Source organism: Strix uralensis, chromosome 2 (genome assembly GCF_047716275.1).
Source record: "Strix uralensis isolate ZFMK-TIS-50842 chromosome 2, bStrUra1, whole genome shotgun sequence".
Taxonomy (NCBI): Eukaryota; Metazoa; Chordata; class Aves; order Strigiformes; family Strigidae; genus Strix; species Strix uralensis.
The window spans coordinates 64,314,507-64,336,372 of record NC_133973.1 but is presented as its reverse complement, the minus strand read 5'-3'; the positions used below and the strand labels follow the sequence as shown (position 1 = coordinate 64,336,372).

General features: G+C 39.6%; 1 protein-coding gene across 1 annotated transcript in view; it reads right to left on the bottom strand.

Annotated features, from left to right (window-relative positions):
* Positions 1 to 324: 324 nt before the first annotated feature.
* The window catches only part of ATP10A (ATPase phospholipid transporting 10A (putative)), a 116,744-nt gene continuing 95,202 nt past the window's right edge, over positions 325 to 21,866 (bottom strand). The window contains exons 11-21 of the mRNA XM_074858994.1: positions 19,968 to 20,071; positions 19,670 to 19,796; positions 17,309 to 17,493; positions 15,625 to 15,946; positions 13,632 to 13,708; positions 9,732 to 9,857; positions 5,306 to 5,506; positions 3,040 to 3,120; positions 2,845 to 2,949; positions 2,324 to 2,511; positions 325 to 1,626 (exon numbers count right to left, since the gene is read on the bottom strand). Of these exons, the coding sequence (XP_074715095.1) occupies positions 921 to 1,626; positions 2,324 to 2,511; positions 2,845 to 2,949; positions 3,040 to 3,120; positions 5,306 to 5,506; positions 9,732 to 9,857; positions 13,632 to 13,708; positions 15,625 to 15,946; positions 17,309 to 17,493; positions 19,670 to 19,796; positions 19,968 to 20,071 (2,222 nt within the window). The 3' untranslated portion in view covers positions 325 to 920. The remainder of the gene's footprint in view (positions 1,627 to 2,323; positions 2,512 to 2,844; positions 2,950 to 3,039; positions 3,121 to 5,305; positions 5,507 to 9,731; positions 9,858 to 13,631; positions 13,709 to 15,624; positions 15,947 to 17,308; positions 17,494 to 19,669; positions 19,797 to 19,967; positions 20,072 to 21,866) is intronic.

Here is a 21,866-nt window from a genome sequence, read left to right as displayed (position 1 = left end):
GACTTAATTTATCCTGGCTGAAACAAAAGTGAAGGTATCTAACAAACCTCCACCCTGACTGTCCTCCACCCACCCCCTGGCAAGCAGGACTGCCTCCTTCAGCAAGACCAGCCTCCTCGTGGTAGGGCTCCAGCAGAGAAGATCACAGACCCTCCCAGCTCAAACTCTACAGCGGACACAACGCAGCAGCTCTTTGCCACCAAATCACTCCTCACAAACAAGCAGCAGCTTTTCTTCAGAAGTTGAACAGCCTGATACAAGGCCATGACTGGCCAAATGCTAGCTGCTCTAAGTGAAGGGCTGAGTTACAGACCGGGAAGTCACTTTGCAATATGGATGGTCATTTATTTATTGTTTTATTATGACACATAAAATGCTATGGCTGCAATATCAAAATATGGTGTCATGTATAAAATACCAGTATTATTAATGCGGTGGTAAGATACCGTTAACATTTACAGAGAGGTGTATAATAATTCAATAGTCTTGCCTAATGGTTTGCTCCAGTGACAAAACACCTTGGCAAGCAGATGATGGATGTGCCTATTTATTATCATGTTTTTTCCTCCTTGATTACTGAATGGCCTATAATGATATCAATAATCGTTGCTGAATCTAGTCCTTTTGAATATGGTAGATAGGTCCTTTGCTTTTACAGTATGTGTCAGAATAAAAGAGAAGCATCTGAGAAATAAAGAGACGGCATTTCCTTACAAAATGAGATGAAAAAATAAAACAATATAAATGGAACTTTCAAGTGTTTTTTTTTATATTTAAAGCTCTTGTTTCAATATACTGTATTTAAACATTCTTAAATAATCATTCTGTACCTTTGATTTTCTGTTTCATCTTTGGAAACAAATAGAGTAATCTCACTATGTGTGCAAATAGAAAATATATAAATATATTTAAGGCCCATGTCATAAAAAGGTGGTCTCAGAATTGTCACTTTTACAATGATCAGCTGGGGTCCCTTTAATTTTGTCCTGCAAGTTATTTGAGCTCTGTTCTTTTAAGCCTTTGAAGTCCACATGCAAAGAAGAGCCAAGCACACACATACTGTCCTGTGTTTCATTTTGTAAACTGCTGGATGACACGTGTAAAACAGTCCCAATGCGACTGAACAGTGGAGTTGATGTGATCCACTTCAACAAACTAAAGTCTGCTTGGTCGACTGCTGAGCTCCATGGGAATGTTGCTCCCACAGGCAACGACTCCATCTCTGAAGTGCCATGTCTAACTTCATGAAATCCCACGGACCTTTCCAGGCTACTTGCTGATGAGGGGCGTTTGTTTTCCCCATACAACACAACACCCTGGGGAGAGGCAGTCACAGTCTGATCTGTTGTATGTTCTGCCTTTGTGTGCCCTTGGAAAAGTGACTCACTTGTTTGAGGAGATGTTGGCAAAGGTGTGCTTTGGTTATAAGCCTTGCAACAATCACTAGCATTTGAGCCAAGGCTTGGTGAGAAGCTGTCTGCAAAGGGTTGTGTCTGACGCGTTGTTTCCTTTACATTCAACTTGGTCAGAAGCTGGGTGCGAATCTCTGGGGGTAGTTTACTCAACTGGCGTCCAAGCTGAAGTTGGGTTGGGAACAGTGTTCCCTGAAGGGTTCTGTACAGAAATCTGCAATAGGAGAATGTGCATGTGAAAAGAACTGAAAGAAGGAAGTACTCGAGATATTATTAGAGAAAATATCCAAAACAAAAGTACAACACCGAAAAATGAGAGAGTCTAGTGTGCCTTTCTTATGTTTGACACAAGAAAGCTTGCAGATGAAAAGCTCTGAATGCTGTGCTGATATTTTGATTAATAACAGGCAGTGTAATAGATATGTGCCTTTAGCCAGTGATCCACCTTGTGACTACACATGGTCTTTCATCTTTCTTGATGAGGAATCAAAGGCAATGGGGATCAGTTTGCAGAGCAGGCCTCCTACATCCATAAGTAGGCAAGTAAGTCCACCACATACTATCAGAATTTCTGTACTGTGCATATTATGGGAGGATGGGTTGAATCTGGAAGCACCATGGAAAACCTCACAGGGTAGCAAATCTCTGCATGGCCAGAATGTTCTATCAACAGTCTACAATTATCCCACTCCTGTGGTCTATGGCCAGGAGCTGTGGTCTGTTCCTGTGGTCAGAAGCACAGAAGAGTTTAGACAACCTGACTTCATACAATCATCTGCTGAAAAAACCTGACTTGGCTGGTAAGGCAAAAAGAAAGAGGGAGAGTGGAAAAAGAAATGTATCTTGTCCTCCCAACCATATGCATAAAGTGCTTTCATATATGTGAAAAGATATGAGAGAAGATACAATACCTGGGCAGCAATGCAACGACTGGTGATACAATGCAAGTGAAATAGAACATAGGGTCTCCCATCAGCCTTTCCATAGTCCAGTAGGGATTGGATGGAGGATGGCATACTGGGCAGGAAGCATTGTAAACCAGAGCCACAAAGAAAAATAAAAGGATACTGAAGATGCAAGATGACCAGTGGAGAAAAGTCTAGAACAAAAAACCAACAAAAGAATAATAATTCTTTATATTCTGAGAAATTTGCTGTGATTCTGAACTAAAACTTCTTAATATCTGGAGTCAAATCCATGCACAGGAAGAGTTTAGAGCCTTGTATTTTTAAAAATTCTTATTATAGATACAACACTACAAAGGTGTTTGCTGATCACAGTTTAAAACCTTTTTCATGTTTGCTTAAAATGTTTGCTAAAAATAGAATGTGCTGAGGGAATGAAACTACCATCTTCTGTTTTTCAAGAATGGCACTAAGAAAAGAACGATGTATATGCCAGCGAGTTTCTATGTAGGCTGTGGGTATCTTACCCAAGTTTTGGTTTCAATAGCCAAATGCAGTATGATGGTGAAAAGAGCTATTGTGGTGATGGGAGTTCCCCAGGAGAAGATATCAACCTCTGAATCGTAGTAAGTCTGTAAAGAAGGAGATAGAATTTAGCCCAAGCTGTGTTGCCAGCTCTCCTTAAAATGCTTGAAATAAAATGGCTTAAATCAAACACTTACAAAATAGGGGATGAAGAAGCAAACCACGCTTTGATACATAGCATCAATCATGTTCATCCAAAACATGTGTGGTTGGTACTCCTGTGGCATAAAAAAAAGGTAAGAAAATCAGAGTCTAACGAAAATGCTATTTGCTGAGATAGGTATTTTGAGGGGGATATTCCGATGGGCACTTTTGAGGGCTTGTGCAAATAGCTTCACAACTTTGCCAATCAGTTAGATACCCTCTGGGATAAAGAGTCTACCTGCAAGCCACTGTTAGGGAAGGAGACTCTCCTGTTTCTTTTTTTTCCCCTGGCAGAGGGTGTAACTTGAATCTGACACTTAGGTCAGCAAACATTTATGAAGGTGCCCAACTCTGTGCACTCCAGTTAGACCACTGATTTCAGGAGGAGCTCTCTGAGGTCTAAGCACATGAGTAAATGGGTTTCACATCATGTACATACGAGCACATTGTATTTATTCACAAGAGAGAAAACAGAAAATGCACACATACTTAGAAAAGAAGATCCACAACAATGATCTTTAGCAGTAATTCATGCAGCAATGTATGCTATGTTATAAATACATATATAAAACATATACATATACATGTATCTGTGTGTGTATGCACAAAATTGCTCACTAAGAAACAATATTAAACTAACATTTTGGCTTAAAGAAATATACAATTGCAGGGGTATGGATGGTCATATAAAAGACCCAGATATAAGGAAAAATAGTTCGCAAATGGCAAAGTATTTATGGTATTTAATTTTGGGATATAGGCTACATCTCAAAGCACTGGGTTCATCAGGGTTCCTTCTCTCTGTTGAGAATATCACTACAGTCTAAAAATGGGAATTGAAAGATGCTTAGAGCGAATTATGGTGTTCTTTGGCCTACTGAAATAACATGTGGTTAAGCACTAGACAGGTTGCTCAGAGAGACTGTGGAATCTCCATTGTTGGAGACATTCAAAACTGGACTAGATAAAGATCCAAGCAACCTCATCTAGCTTTGAAGCTCTTTTGACCAGGGGTCTGGATCCGATGGCCTCCAGAGTCATCTAAATTATTCTAAAATTCTATAGGCTTTGAATTGGTGATATCTTTTTGAAAGAGATCCTACCTGAAGCGGGATTTTTGGCAAGTTTTTACAATGCCTTTTTAGGTAACTATTTAGAGAATATGCTCACTAGGTTTCAAACAAACTTAGAATGGTCCCTGGGCTTGCCTATGAGAAATAATTGTACTGTGAACCTGAGAGACTTGTCTCCTCAGTTTGCCAGCTGACGACAGGCAGACACTTCCCAAGAAGCTTAAGCCATTACAAGATTTCTATCACCTTAAAAAGGTGCAAGAAAGGAAGGTAAAGTTACAGATCTTTAAAGTGCAATGCACTGGAACAGAAGAAACGTAGAAAATGGAAAACAACAGCTGGGTGAAAAAGAGCAAATTTGGATTAAAAAAATAAAAATAAATGACACTAAAACTCTCCTTTCATCTTTCCAGGACAGTGTATAGCAATGTCACCAGATGTGTGGGGTACCAAATGCAGGTGTACAGTTAGAGACAAAAACCACTCACTGTCTCCTCTCAGGGGGCACAATGTCAGATAAGACTTCTGCCTTGGAAGCAATGTCTCAATATGGATAGTTTTGCCAAGCAGAAAGATTTTCCCACAGTACACTGTAGCTGTAATTACCAGAAATGGTTTGGCTCAAATCCCTCCTGCAATTCGTTCTGTTTTCATTGTACAATTCATGCAGATGGGGACAAGGTGTTTTCAACAGACATTTCAGCCGAATCTGTCATCTGCTGGTGACTACCTCCCTCAGAGTCTAAGTCTATCAACCTCCGTGATTACTCCTAAAGACATCTTTCTCTTCTGACTGTTTGTAAAGGGCTGGAGCCTGAAGTTTTGAGTAAGTACTGTGAGGTTATTCTGTGAATGTCTGCGCTAGTCTACAAGGTATAATCTGCTTTACTTCTGTGGTTATTTGTGAGCCTGGACCATGAGGGAGGTGTTCAGCTTAGGCTGACTTAAAGCATCCAGCCTTCTCTCCTGTTACATATTTCAAAATATAGCTGTTGGGTTTTTTTGTTTTGTTTAAATTCACTTTTGGCATTTAGATACTTTGACTCAGATGAGAAATATCATGAAATAATAATAGTGACTTCTCAGACTGTTTTTATCAGTCATACACCCTTTGGGAGCAGGGTAGGTTTTCAGTTAAAAGTAAAGACATTTAGGAAAAAAATTACAGAAAGAAATAAATTTTTACCTCCATATTCTGTCCGCTTTTATAAAGCTGAGGTACAGCAATTAACATGTCAGCTGGCACGTCCTTGTCCAGCACACCAGTAATCAGTTGTGGAAGAGAAGAGAAGAGTAAATTAAAGAAGATGAGATACCACTGATCAACCATCGATGAGCCGGAGAACCCACAGTAGAACTGGTACCAGAAGAGAAGGGCCACAAACATCTGAAACAGAACAAGCAATGCTGTGAATATGACAAGATAAGCAGGATCACCATCCCACTGTGTTCTAAAATAATTCTGATTCCAGTTCTGCAAAGACTTATCTATGAACACTAAACACATGAGCACTCCTCCTAAGGATACCTAGTCTTTAACTTGCTACTCCTGATGCTCGGACCACTTAGCTAAGCTGCAAACATTTGGCACACCTGCAAGTCTTTGTGCTGCTGGAACCTTAGATCTCAGGTGTCAGGGATGACTTCACACAAAGGTAACTTTCAGTTCAAGTGAAACTACGAGGTGCAATTTAACTAACTGTAAAAAGCTCTCCCAACCATCACTGACCTCTAGGTATATGAGTACTGATCTATATATCTATTACTATTGTAAGAACAAGCATTTCCATAATAGTATTCTCTGTTGGCTTGAGATGTTTTGGGAGGTTCTGCTGAGACTAGCAGCAACAAGGGAGGTGAAACTGTAAAGTCTAGCAAAGTTGTCTTAACTATTCTCTGTGCTTTGAAATTTAGCAAATTAGCAGTGCTGTAAAGGTTACTCAGTCTCCCTTATTCTTCAGCTGTATAAAGAAATCAGCTGCATACACAGCTGCAGTGGGATTGTTCATGTAGTTGGGTTGGAATCACCCAAAAAGGGACAAACCAGAGAACTCGTTTCTTCTACAATCTCTGCAACATGGAGAATCCAGAGGTTTTTAGGGCTCAGAAGAGGAGCTGATCTCACCTGGTGAGGGAGGATTTGAGGTCTAGAAAAAGACATGCAGCTTCCTAGGGAAAGAAATAAACTGCCAGTCTTGGTCCTCCTAAAACTGCAATTTTTATTATTCTTTGTAAAGTGATTAACACTAAATGGAAGGCAACCAGAAAAACCTTGGCAACTGTCCCTCAAGGGTTTTCCCCATTTTAACCATGAAGAAGGGAAATGACAAGACTTCTCCTTTCACTTCCTCGTCTTTTTGTATTCTGTTCTCAAAAGCTTTCAGCCAGCTGGAGTACGTGAACCCTTCATCATGTTTAGACATACAGAGGGAAATATAGATCTGTTCTATCTGTATGCCAAAATGTGGTTGAAATTTAAACACAGGAGGGGAAAAAAAACCTATGGTCTGCTTAGTCAATGGAAACTGCTATAAGGAGAGTAAGCCTATCTTGTGAAGGGGAGTTGTCACAGCATAAGAGGGTCAGTCCTGCTGCATGTAAATATATATATAGATATATTGTATACATCTGTTCAGGCAACATTTGTATACTACATTGAAGTGGCTTGTGTATCAGCAGCAACATACCTCTCACTGTTTGTGAGTCCATACTATAAACTAACCTATTAAAAGTGAAATGGTAGTATTTTTTAAGGGTCACCTCTAGAAATGTTTCTGTAAATACATTTCAGGAAGAATATCTTCCTCTGGCCAAAACAAGACTGAGTTACCAGAACTTACCCGCTTCAGTACAGTTGGCTGTGAGATGGCAATTTCATTTAAAAACTGAACAAATTTTGAAATTTATTCCCTTTCCACACCCAAGCCTTTTCTCAGAATAGAATTGCAATAAATATGTGAATTTAGATATGTTTCACTCATTTGAAATAAACAAAATCCAGCTAATCCTGGACCTAAGAAATCTTTCTCTCTAGAGCCTTGCTAAAATTAACCTGCCTTGGAAACAGTTTGGCTCTGACAAAAATGGCTAGTTTGATGAAAATACAGTCAGCTGAAAACTTTCCTACCACCCTTAGTATGGGTCTCACCAGTGCTGTCAAAGAAAGCTGTACAAATAAGTGAAATTTCAGTAACCAGCCTTAATTAAGATTTTTTCTCCCTGAAATTTTATTTTGCATTAAACAAGTGTTTAATTTTAAATATAATGTTCCCTCTTGCTTCTGTGCATCACCCCTCTGAAAAGGTCAAAACAAATTTACATAAAATTGAATTAGATTTTAAACAAAAAAAGGTTTGTTTATTTTTACCCCAGATGAGACTGTTTTATTAATATGGCCCCAGACAGAATTTCTCAGTGGATGAAGTATATGCCAAAAAATGTCCAGTGCTGTCTTGCAGGGATAACGTATAAAGGGAAGAAGCAGCGCATGCTTGTGCAGGTAGAATTTTGTTTACATGAAATCCCTTTTCATCAAGCTCAAATATTTCCAGTCATGCTATGGTTTAGTTTATATTTTACTTATATTTTTATTACCTTCACCAAGCCAAACATCTTCTTGGATAAGTCATCTGAGTTTCCAAATGGCTTTTGCAGCAATTTGGAGTTTAAACTTTGAGTTAGATAGGTTCTAGTGGAGAATGGAAAATTCATAATATGAGCAAATGGGGGAAAAAACACTTGAGGAAACAGAAAACTTACAGAACATTTGCAGTGTAGCTATCTTGACTCTCTGCAGAGAATCATCCAGAATAGTCTCCTTGCAAAAGGATCAGGTGCTCACATCTTACATTTTTGAATATCCTTTCCTTGAGGGCAGGCACTGTGTCAGACATATTCATGTCTATAAGCTGGATACCCCACTACAGTTTTAGAGTCAGTAGCAACAAGTATTGCTCAGAAAGCTCTCAAGGCTGCCAAAGCAGAGCCAACACAAAGAGATTTCTTCAGTTATATTCTAGCCTTGAGGCAGCAGCTTCTGAAAACGTCTTACTAAAAATGGCATGAGAAATAATACTCATAATCAAGGGGAGTTGTACCAGAGGAAATGGAAGATTTTATATGAACTGAACAAAAATGTAGATATATAAACAACATCTCTGGCTGCTGATTGCTGGAATGTCTTATGTGTATTACTTATTTTCTTTTATTTATTTTAATGCAAGATGGCTCCGCATATACTTCTTGGAAGTTCAGATTCGATATTGTCAAGCCAAAGAGTATCCTGGAAACATACAGCACTGGGGGTGGGAGTACAGATGTTCAGCATCACTCAGGATCAAGCCTTAAAACTCAGGCATTTGAACACCAGCACATATTTCACTGTTGTGCTTCAACAGGTGGCTCTCCACTCAGTGCAGCATTATTTAAATCTGCTTACTATTTCAGACTCAGACAAAAATTCAGACCGTCCAAGTCCCTTCTTTCTTTTGTGTCTGGAAGGGTGCTTGCATGCAGTTTCTGGTCAGACCACAGAAGGTATTTTAACACGCTTGTGTTAACATAAAGATGCTTTATTAAATTCCTTAGCTCCCTTAGGTATTCCTATGATGTTCAAAATTTTGAGCAAATGATGGTCTTCCTGATAAAATACCTGCCTTCAGATTGAGATCAGGTGGGGATTAGTCAGGCCAAGAGGAATTTGCATTAAAAAGTTGCCCCTGATTAAAAAAATCGAGGATTAGATTAAATTTGGCAAGCAATTTTTACAAAATTGAGAGCTACTTTTTTTCTGATATTGAGGATAAAATCCAGTGTCCTGCTCACAGTTCACACGTAGCCCTCTGGAGCAGAGGTCTGAAAGCTCTGGATCTCTGTTTTTCCTGCTTCTTCATATCCCTTGCTCCCAAGGTGATTTGTAGGTGTCACAAGTGAGCAGATCTGTGTGCCTGCTTGTTAGGCAGTTTTCAATCAATCATCTTTGTACTCCAAGATCAATGCAAAGGGCCTTTGTTAGGGCCAAGGAGTCGAGCTGCTACTGGCTCAGTGCCCAGTACTGGACTAACTCCCGTTTCATGCACCAGGGAGGAAATGCAGACCCGTAGTCTTTACCACCGTATGCTTCCTTTTTAATGAACTCTTTTGGTTAGTTGGGAGTAAGATAAATCAAGAAAAAAACCTTCCCAATCTTTGCATCTGAGACACAAAGAGGACTCAAATTATCCCAAGTCACTAGGGAATATGTACAGTGATTCATAAGCAATGACGAGATAGGGTCAGAAAGAGAAAACACGCTCAACTGCTACTTGGACTGATGCTGGATGGCTTTGGCATTAAAGACACTTGTGCCTAGCCAGCTAAACTCTGCAAAACTGCTCTATAAAGAAACTTTTCTTAAGCAGTGCTTGTTATTTCTGTTACCTAATTTGCACATTCAGCGGCACACTGTAGCTGTTATGGAGTCGGTCCTATATTTCTGCAAATGGCAGCCAGCTGTCTTTCAACTCTGCAAATTTCTTTGCAGCTTATTTATAAACCATTGGAAGGCTGACCTAATGCTCACTTAGCACCCTGGAAACATGTGGTGGCATAAAGCTGCCAAGTCAAAGACTTACTGCATTTTTGTAGAAGAAATACAGCACCATGTTGGCGAGTCGGGAATAACACCAGTGGCCATGAACAAGCAAGAGCTTCTCCAAATGCCGGAACCTTGGGATTGCAAAGTCACTTGCCATCACCGCCTTTAGTGAAAGAAAAGTTGGAATCATTATTGTAAAGCATCACTTTCAACACCAACAGTGAATCTAGGTATTTTCTCAACTCATACAGTCAATGGAAATTGTACTGATGAAGAATGAAATCCATTACAGTGCATCTGAAATGCAGCTATTGCTGAATTAGTTTGGAATACTCGTGAGCAGACCCGACAGCGTGGTAGAACATGCAAGGCGATCCGCTCCTCACCCAAATGAGTTACAGTCTACATTCTAGATGGTGACAAGCAGCAGCAAAAAGCAAGAGGTGGGACAATGGGCTGGCAACTGCAGTTGCACAAGCATGAAAGCTCAGGGCCCGCGTGTGAACATCTTGGTGGCTGTAACATCTTTCTCCGTAAAAACTACAGGGTACTTACAGGGCAAAATAAATTTCCAGAGAATACAATAAGAAAAGCATAATTAAATGGTTGCATCATAATTACAGGACTTTAAAAGACAAAATAATAAAAATATTAGTTTTAATTACATTTGCAATCCTGGCTTATACAGTTTACTTGGCTGTCCTGGGTCATCAGTGTTTTGAGGGATTTGTAAAATTGCACGTTTTCTAAAACTGTCTGTGAAAAAATCACACTAGATGAGACTCCTCTGGGACTGTGCAGACTGCCAAATCACACTGACAAAATGAATCACTCTGTTTCTCTCTACTTCTGACTAAAATTCAGGGTACTGTCCATCTAGAGGAGACCTTCTTGTAAATGATGGTGTTATCACAGTGTTTTCATGATTGTCCTTATCCCCAGGATCACACTAAGATTTCATTTAATATTATTTTACATTTAATTTTCTATTTTGGTATCAACTTTCTTCTCACAGTTCACCAAAAACAAGAGGAAAGGTGAAAACCTCCAAAGGACCAATGTCTTCTTCACACTCTGCAGGGTATATTTCAGCTGTATTTTTACATGAGAAACATATTTTCTTTTAATTTTTCTTAATTCCTTTTCTCAGTAAATCATCAAAAGGGCTCAGTTTTCCCAAGTAAGTGCTTGTAGAAGCTATTAAAATAAACTCTAAAACAGTATGCAAGAGAAAGTGTAACAATGCATTGTAATTTAAGCAGTAGATGTATATAAGCACTGGGACATTTTTTAATATGTTGACACATTCTGGGATTTCTCAGGTACTGAGATACACTTGTTACAACCTCCCGGCACAGAACAGTCTGATTTGTCTTACAGACATACAGCTGTCTTGTAGTTTGCGGAGAATAGAGCTGTGCTATGTCTGCTTCCTTGTCCTCCACCCCTCTCAGCCTATTCCAATGTTAAAACAAACCCATTAGTTTTTTTTTTAATTTGGGCTTCTAACAGTACCTCACAACACACTGTGAGAAGTGTCAGGGATTTTTCTTTTTTATTCCATTTTGATTACAGCGAGGAACATAGTGAGGAAGATAGTGTTATCCAATTACATTTGCATGTTTATTTTGTCTCAAAATATCCCCTTGATTTTCACATTTTAATTTTTTCTTCTAGCTTTTTCACAGGAAAAAGTGATTCATGCTCCACATGTTTCCACAGAATGTGGAAAGAAAATAGAGAGTATTGCTGTTTTAGACATCTAAATGCTCAATGCCTTCTGAGTACTTGCATGTGTAAGATTCTGACAGTTGTTTATAGTAAAGAGGCCTGCATGGTTCCTTAGGACCTTGCAGTAAAGGAAGGGGTCTATAAACATTTTCCACTCTGTTGAACTTTCATTTAGAAAAAAACAGGTAGTTTAATGGGTTAATGAGCAAACAGTTTTCAGATCTGAATACGCTGCAAAAGCCAGGGGCATCTGAGGCGTGGTTATTGTAAGCATATGAGCTCAACTGAAAGTGGCGTAACAGGGAGAGGAGTAAAAAAAAAATGCTATGAGCACTATATGTCTGCATTAGGAAAAGAAGTGATCTGAATTAATACATAGATGATAGGAGCTGATAAGTTCATACAGATGATGATAAGACCCAAGGAGTTTGGAGCAGACTTCTTTGAATTGATAGGCTTGGAGGTGACCTCACAAAAACAGTCTCCTCTGGGCTCTCTCGAGCCTGGACTGACTGCAGAGTGATACTGCAGAAGTTATGCAAAGCTCTCAGGGCCTGGTGAAGGCTGTGGAACAACAAATACAGTTGGTATCAGCTTAATCCAAGACTTTCTTTTCTCCTGCCTTCTTCAGCCATCAGACTCATAGAGTCTATGGCTGAGATGCCATATGCACAACAAATATCTGAATATTTTTGTGGTAGCTTCTTTCCAGTCTAATTTACAGCTGCTGTCAGGCTTGAAGAAGCATTTGTAATAGATTGCAGGCCTGAAATCTGTCTGTTTGAAGAGCGCTGATGAACATACATTTTCCCTGGAGATTACTCTGACTGAACCCACTGGATGGTTACAAGAAGGAGAACAACTGTAATATCTCTGCTGGGCAAGGCTGCAGCCCATCTTCCCTAGTATCCAGCCTCCAACAGCAGTCAAGAGAGCATGCCTGCAGAAGAGTGTATGAATAAATAAGAAAAACACCTACTGTCTTTTCTTCAGACTACTATCTTAGCTTCTGGTGATCTGCATGTCAGGAAATGCATGAAGTTGACATCCAAGTTCATAGCTCAGTTAAATTTTTGTTTCATATATTTGTGTGTTGACCCAAATAAATTACAGCATTCATGAAATCCCATGGAACAAAATTCTACAGCCAACCTGCGCCCTGTGAGAAGGAGGCCCTTCTTCCCTTTCAAGCAAAACATCCAGCCAGTGTTGCAAAAAATGCAGTGTGGGTCAGAGAACCACTCACCCGTAACTAAGTTAAGAATACTCATCTGCTCTGGTCCTCAGGATGGAAACACTTCCTATCTTCTCTGAAGAGCTCTTTGACATATGCACAGCTACTCTATTTCCTCATGCAATCAGTCTGCACCCAGCCCAAATACAAGGCAGGCTGTGGAAATGAGGCATCTTCCTCATTCTCTGTGTCTTACTGCCATGTCTGGTGCTAACGCTGCAACCGAATTGCACTAGCAGTAGAGGAGGCAGAGGTAATAGGTAATACATCTCATACATATACATCCTCTCTTCTGGGGATGGGAGAAATGCCTCTTATACAGTGCTAAATACAATAATCACAGGCTGAACACATCCAAAAGACTACAGGGCAAGTCTCCTTATCTTGCTGTTCCCTGTGGCAGGAAATGGGGAGAACACCAAGACTTGGAATAGTGTGTAGAGAGCTGTGGTTCTGCTAAGGGCTGCAATTTTCTCTTTCTTCACTGTTCTGCTCTCTGAATAGGCTGAGTGAGCAAGATGTGTGGGTGGCTGGGCTAAGGGTCACCACCACACCGTGCTTATAAGCTGCATCAACTGGATGGGCTTGTGCAGCTACTCCACAGGAGAAGTACACCCAAGCAATACAGGAGAGAATAAAAGCCAGAATAAGGTGAACCTTTATTTCCTAAACTGTGCATAGCCGAGCTTTTTTTTTCCCCTTTAAACCAGTATTGAATAAATGATTTCTTAAACCACATTGCTTAGAGGGATCTGGTAAGTTGAATTTTCTGAGAAGGTAGCAAGTTTAAACTCACCACAGATCTGAGAACAAGCTCAAACTCAAGATGTGCAGCTGGCACTCCTGAGCACAGCTTGCCACTTCTCCCTTACCTGCGCTGTCTATCCAAAGGCAGCTTGGTCAAGCTGATACATGGGAAGTGCCTATTTCAGCCTTTCATGGGAGTGCTTTTCACGGAACGAGCAACATTACCTGCATGCCTTCTTGACCAGAGATCCCCACGCCAACATCTGCCACTTGGATCATGCTGACATCATTAGCACCATCACCTAAAGATGACAAGATAAAGCTTTGTTGTCACTAGTAGACCAGGAACAGTTAGCAGCAGCAAAGCAAAGGAAAACCAGTTGTTACTGCGTGTTGGCTGAGTATAGTAAGGGAGATGTGTACTGAGTGCTGGGTGAGTATAGTAAGGCAGATGTGGCATAGGAAAGAATCCATCTTTGGAATGTAAGGTTCAAAGCCTGGCAAAACTGCAACAACATTCTGATCTTTGTAGACTTCTTTTTTTTTTTTTTTTTTTTTTTTTAAATCATGGAAAAGTAAAAATAAAACAAACACCTCTCTTTTTAGTAAGACCTAAAGTTCAAGTATCTGGCCTGAACTCACAAATACTAAAACACTGGAAGGCTGAGAATGAGCTTCCTCATACTTCCGCTTCCTGATTAACTGTCTGCCTGCAATCAGGTATGACTAAGAATGAAATGTGCAAGGAGGCGTAAAGCCAAAGAGAATGTCTACACAGCAAAAAATACAATAAAATTAAAAAGCAGATGAATTCTTGACTTGGGTTGACCAGTCTGAGATCTTTAATACACCCACCACAGGTAGACTTAACTACAATGGATGCACAGTCACCATACCTTGCTCTGCTTCCAATCATGATGCCACAAGTGATAGGTGCCATAGAAAGGATACCAGAATGGGATAGGTATCTACTCTTAAATTTACAACCAGTGTGCTAGTGGAAAATTAAACTGTATTAGCTGATGATGAGACACTTGGTTTTAAACTTCAGTGGCCACATCTCACTCCAGTTTCCCTGCTGTTGGCACATATAAGAGTGGTATCTGCTCACCTGACAAAGCTGATGTCTTTGTGACTGTGTGACACGAGCCCAAGTTAGCTCATGTTGGCTAAATAGGAGGACGTATACAGTTAGGCTTTTAAGCCAGAGCAGGAGCTTGAGTTCAACTTACAGGCTCAAGATGCTTGGAAAGAATGAAAACACAAGCTGCCCAGTCTCCACTAGTGTTTTTAAGCATAATTCAAATTAACCAGCCAGAAGTTTTTGACAACATATGCAAATGATTATGTCCACAGTCAGTCAGCCAAAGATATAAATTCAGTATGAGGAAGGCATATTTGAGCTAGACATAATATAGTGATCATGAGGATTATTATAACCACCACACATTTGGTGATGTGGATGTCACAGCAGTCTGGCAATTATTATATGTACTTAAGGTTTCTCATGGGCAGGTCCAACCCACACGTGTTGCTACTATGGTTAGCCAGGACAGGTAGATGAAAGCTAGTGTGTTTGTGCTACAATCATATCTTCTAATGCAACATGAGCCTAAACTTGAGATAGGAAAAGAAGAGCTGTTTTTTTCTTACGTAAAAATCATGCAAACATGGAAGATGCTGCAAGATTTAAAACAGGGTGACTGACAAAATCTCTCCTTCACCAGCTGAGCGATTAGCTGGGAAGGAGTGTAAGAGCTGGCACAATGCCAGTCATAAATTCCTTCTCTGTACTGACAAGGCCAACTCATATCCTAAGCTGTATGGCCAACTTTTGATGAAAAATGGAGAACCCTGAGTTTAAACTTGATTGGATGAAATAACACTAAGCCCAATGTTGTTCTGTGTAGTACAGTGACTGCAAAATGGTGTTCTGCACAGCATCAGCTAACCCAATTCTTCACAGCTGTGCTTGGACATGCAAAACCTCATAGGATACCTGGGTCCCGATTACCTAACTTCTGTAGGAATATATCCCAAATATTACTCCAGAGTTCTATCTTAGTTTTGAATGAATATGTCCAACACATTTTCAGACAAAACTGGAAGGCTATTTGAGTTGTGAGGCAGTTGGAAGGGTCCTATTGCAAGTCAAACCCCCCAAATTCTCAAGGCACAGTATACATCAAGGCAGGCTAGTTTAAACTGAGATATTTACCTATTGCCAAGGTCATTGCTTTGAGTTTGTCTCTGACTAGTTTCACTACCATGCTCTTTTGGAGTGGGGTAGAGCGACAACACAGTACTGAGCGGCATTGCTTGGCTAGTGCAAGAAATTTATCTTCTAGTGTAGGTTCCAGGGCATAAGCTAGAGTCCTTCCATCAATCACTAGGCCCAAGCTGGAAAGCACAGGGGAAGAGGGTGGATAGAGAGGGGTGAACCCAACAGTCATGTTTCCAGTAGCTTCGTCTGTTGAGTTGTTTGAAAATTTAGACTCTACGCATTGCAGACACTGTTCCAGCAAGACAGCACATGTCTCCTGAAAAAAAAATCAAAATAAATATGCTTGAGAGAAAAGAACATGTATTCAAATGTTTGTGTTTGCTGTAAACTTAGGCATAAGGAATATGGGGAATGTGTTGTATTTGCTGCACTGTTAAAGTTTTAATTTTTAATAATCTTCTATTCGCTCTAAACACACTTAATTCTTGTAGAAGATATGACAGCAATGAGGACTCGAAACGCTTAAAATCTAATTCCTCTTTAACATGCAGTATTGTATGCTAAACTAATTTCTTTGAGCTCCTTCTCAGAATAACAGTACTGGGAAATTATATAATCAGTATCAGTACCAAGTTAAGTATGGTGATGAACACTATGTATACGCCTACAACTCAGATCAAATAGATATGCATTGTTAAAGGCCAATTAAAGGTTATTTAATCTGAATTCTCTCTCCTAGCCATACTCAACTAAAAGATGTTATTGAGAATATATGAACATTTAAAATGGAATGCTTTTGGTCTTACAGCAAAGTATAACAAAAAAGAAAGATCACAGAAAATCCATTTACCAGTTCAGTTGATACACTCAAGAATGGAAAATGCTGTTATCTTTTCTTCCTTTTCGAAAGAAATTGGAGCTGGATACTGCTGGCCTACCTCTCCTCTGCTGATCTGAGGTCCAATTTTATCACCCCATTAAAGGACTACAGCACTACCAGTCTGGTTCCTTGTATGTTAGACCATATCAGTAAACTCTTTGTGACTGTCTGCTTGCAACAAGTTGAGCACAGGAAAGATCAGTAATTCAGAAGAATTAGAGAAGGTCAGTTAGGAAGCAAGGCATTACTGTAGATGTGGTTTTCTGACTCTCAGTGATAGCATCGAAATTTAAGTATTGCTTCTATCTCCAGAGAAAAAGTCACCTGAGAAAACATGAATGACTGAGTTATCTAAGTACTACATTTCAGTGGTGTAAAATAAAGCACAAATTCTCAATAGGTAATCAATTGTTTTCTTCCTCAACACATGTTTAATAACAGGTTGCTTTTGGAGACCCATTAGTGCCAATAAGCAAAACTAGGGATGTTTTGAGAATGCATACCAAAGAAAGGCATTTATGCTGCTATGGCATATTTTCATTCATGGTGGAGCCCATGACACACAGTTACATGTCTTCAGTAAGTTTATGATACGTGACACTGTGACTTAGAAGCATGAATCACTGACAAGTATTCAAAGACATGTCCTACCTGAAAATTAACAGATGAAGCAGGAAAAGAAGAAAAAAAAAAAAAAAAAGAGGGAAAGGAAAAAAAAGCCATCAAACTTTTAATCGTACAAGTTGAAAATAGAGCAAAGCTATTTCACAAGTAAACTTGTGTATTGGGTCTGCTTACTGGTGATTCAGCATTCAAAGTGATGATTTCTTCATCATGATCTAGTAGCTTGCAGGCATATGCAATATTAACAGCTGTTTCTTGCTTGTCTCCAGTAAGAACCCAAATCTGCAACCCAGCTTTGCGCAAGTTTGCAATGGTTTCTGGAACACCATCCTGTAAACGGTCTTCAATGCCAGTTGCACCTAAGCACATAGAAAAAGCAAAATATTCCACATTAAATGAACACTTAGGGTTCACCTGAAATTGTAAGCTTGGATTTTTATAAAACCCAGCAGACACTTTTATTGGGAAACAGCCAAACTACCCATGGTTGCAAGATTCGGGAAGCTTTTTTGGAGTATCGAGAAAGAAGAGCAGAAAGTAGCTGGGGTAAACATCTGCATCAACAGTCAACAACAAATCCAGAATTCAAAACTCCAAAACCAATCTGATGCACTTCTAGTCTCAGAGGCTCACAAGACTGATATATCTTTGCTTATTGTCTCTCTGCTCTGTATCTTCACCACTTCTTGTGAATGTTGCTAGAGAAGATACTGTTGCTTCTAGGAGATTGTTTCTGTCCTTAAGGGTCTTAACTGCCTTTCCTCAACTAGAAGAGGCTAGGTCACTAGAGATTTTTGTCTTTTGAAGGGGAATGACAGCAGGACTGCAGCTTGGCAACAGCACATTAGGCTGCAGACATAAACCTTTTCCTGCCTTGTTGCTGCTTTTTGCTCTTGCAGAAAGACACTGGTTGCCAAGTGATATATAGCAGAGAATAAATCATAAACCTGTTGGCCATGATGTGAAAGTAAAATGTGGCTTTTTCATGCTTTCAATGTATCTTTCTACCTGGAGACTGAGTATCTTTCCTATGCTTTCATAAATCAATTGACAGAGACAAGATTTTCAAGCACTGTAGCCAAAGCCACTCAGGACCAAGTTCAGTGTCACCACTGATACATGAGTGCTCCACTGAGTTTCAGAGAGGCTTCAGTGTGAGGAAATGTAGGCCCTCACTACTAGAGAATGAAGTGACAGACATGCAGGTTACCTGGAACAACAGGAAAAGCAAAGTAAACTTTTCTCAGATATTTATTATTCCTATGGTTGTTCCTTGAAAAAAACGTTTAAGCAATAAAGTCCACCTGAATTCTGAGCACCAGTCACATAGGTGGAAACACCTACCAAACAGTGTACAAAGGAAAAGATATGCCTTTTCCAGACTCACTTTTTTATCCCACAACCTCATCATAAGTGATCATTGTAAGATACAAACCACAGTATGAGGTTCTTGGGGAATGACTGAATGGGTCGTTAATAGAAATAAGTGGCTAGAGCTCACTTGTTTCTCTGGCGGTTTGATTTTACTTCCTGCTCCCCCCCCCCCCCCCCCCCCGAGTGCTGCTAGAGTCAACAGGCATGGTGGGATCTTCCTGACTAATGTGGTCTGAATTAGACATCTCATGCTCCCCTTTAAGTCAGAGGAGAGAAAGACACTTCAAGGGCGTGATTCATCTAATCCTAAAGCAGGTATCTAAGACAGACCAAATGAACTGTGCTTCCTTTTTTTGTGTCTCCATTGGTTATATGGGGAGTCTTAGAGATATGTAGTAGATACATCAGAAGTTGAGTGAGGTGGATCTTGTCTTCCAGAGACTGGCATGTTGGCAATTAGTGAAGGTTGTTATCTCTAACAGTGTTATGGCTGTCCCAGTTTCTTTGCCAGAGAAAGCAGTTGGATGCTTGGAGTAATAGTGAATATATATACATTTTAGAATCTCAGTGCTTTCAACATTTCAACTCAGTAGAGGAAGATTATGACTTAGTTCTTGGAATACATTTTACATATACTGATTTTAACTGAATCATTATGAAGTACCGCAGTCCCCTTCCACAGAATACACAGGCCCTGAGTGCATGTGCTGAACCTGATGTATATGAGAGTTGAAGCCTCTCACAAATGCAGTTTATAAGCTCTGCTTTATGAGTGTCTCTGGTGCCCCTGGAGTCATGGAAGTCTCTGACGTGTTGAAGTGGCACTAAACTAACGAAATTCTGTAGACAGTTTGGGCCAAGTCCTCCTCCCGCTTAGAGCAGCAGTTCCCATTTATGATATTGTGTCAAATTCATCCCTGATATTACTCCACTCATTTCACTAGTGATAAAATGATGGCAGAAGCAAGGAAAACAGGGTATGTCTGTTACGTTAATTACAGCCCATTCCTTTGTGGTGCTGCACATGACAGCCATGACAAAGTCCAAAAGAAGCCAATTTCTGTACTGTCAGAAACCATTTAAGGGAAAGAACAGATTTCATAGCCAAGCTTTCAGATTTTTAACACATTTTAATTTCATGTCCAGCTCTCATTTCATTACCTAGCAGATGCAGATTCTTCTCTATCCGCAGTGCTGACTGAAACAGTTGTTCTTCACGATTTTCAATAGAGGACTCCGCTTCTAAATGACTTTTTAACCAACAGGCATACTCTTCCTTGCTGAGAACCTATTAAAAAGAGTATGTGAGGGCACAGTCAGTGTGATGCAGAGGCATTCATACTTTACAGAATAAAATGAAAAAGAAGTTATGAATCAAGAACAATAAATTAATAAATGCCTTCAGTAATCTTTGTCAAGACACTCCTTAAAAGCAAACTAAGAGCCTGAATTTACTTACTCTTTTTGCAATACAGAGGGTCCGCAGCCCATCTACAGCATACAGATTAAGGTAATTCTGGGTTTTGCTTTGTATTTTTTTTTGATGTTTGCCCCAAGGGTCATCTAGATAAGAATAAAAGAAGAAATCAGTGATTGAAAAATAACAGCAGCTGAATGGCCCCAAAGAATAAAAACTTGTCTACAGTACTCACTGTACTGGCACTTTGTAACTGATACTTTTAAAGAGCTGCTGATGTCTCCTGGGAAACTCAAGTAAAACATTCCATTTAGAAAAAAAAATTCTTGTCTTTTTGTTCTATCTTTTCTGTCCTCTCTCTTCAAAAGTCATTGTGAATGTATGTTGTAAAGACATTCTTTTTCTTACACCTGGAGTATTTGTTTGGCCTGAATACTTTAAGAAATCATGATATTCTTCACAGCAAACAATAATGCAGAAGGAGTATGATTTCAAATACACCACTAGCAAATGCTTCTCCACATCTCATCATATGCAGTAAAATGACACTTTCTTAAAAATAGCACTTCGTTTTCAACCAAGGTTAATATCTCAAAAGAACCAGAAACTGTGCTCTGTTTTGTATACCTATGTGTATGAAGGTACTTCTGTTACTGCTGTACTGATACTACCTATTGGCCTGAGTCAGTGCAAGAAGTTCTGGGTATGACTGTGATTTCATTTAGAAGAGAATTTGCACTTGTGCAGACCTCACAGGTAACTTCTACCTTGAATGCAGCAGCACAACTTCCACTTAGCTTTACTCTTCACTTAAAGCCATGTGTAAGAATTCAAAATCAGGACTGAACATCTGTTCCTTTTCTCTCTTTAGGTGTGATTGGTTCAATGTGTTCACACTGTGATCAAAAAGAGTAATGGATATGATGGTAACAAATTTTGTTCCATTTCATTACCTGAAATGATGTCTTCAAAAGTTATAAACAGGTGATATGCATCTTTTTTATCATCTAGGATCAAGACAGGTTCATGTACAATGTACTGTAGAAGCAATCTTAAGTAATATGAATTGCAGGGTTAGTACTAAAGTAAATGTACAAGCTGCTAAGTTTTTAGATTGGAACCACTGAGTGAGAATGACCGGTACCTTATGGCAGGTTTTTCTATTCCCTGATGTCATATAATACTTTTTTCTAAAGTCTGCATGGTTTTTTGGGGTGTAGAATCATTTCAGGATTATAATTTTGTAATTGGAGTTGTTCCTTAATGCAGTATTTGTCTTACTGGTACTTGCACAGTAACCAGTCACAGAGTCAGGTGAATGCCACTCATCACCAGAAGTCTGAGCACCTGAAGAGACCTACTACATATGATCTCAGTTCACCATTGGATGTGCTCGACCATACTGAGAAACTATGGGCACTATACCTTATATTAATCACTTAATACAGGTATCTAAATTAGATGATACAATATCTTACTGTTTATACTTTCCAGTGTCCATCTTCCCAGTGTGCATTCATACCCAATTTGATCTTGCTATGTGTGACCATGTATATACATTTATGCCTGTCTGTCTATAAACTTGCACAGCATTCAGCACTTTCATATTTATACAGCAGCACAGTGTTTAACTGGGTGTTCAGAAGTTCCAGCACAAACATGTACAAATATTGATGTTGTAGGAAGGAAGGACCTGGGAGCTCAAAATCCCAATATTCTGGTTTTTGTTCCTGTTATCTCAACCATGTATCAGCACATTTCACTCATTGTATAGCTGTTTTCTCACCTTTAAAGACTGTCCATCCTCTCTAGGTCTGTAAAGCTGGGAGTGTTACACACCCAGCTGTTCTGAAGGAATCCATAAAGACTGTGGTATTTCAAGCATTCCTTCATTTTATTTCTATCCCTGATTAAGGTAATGTGGTGAATACTGGCAGGGAT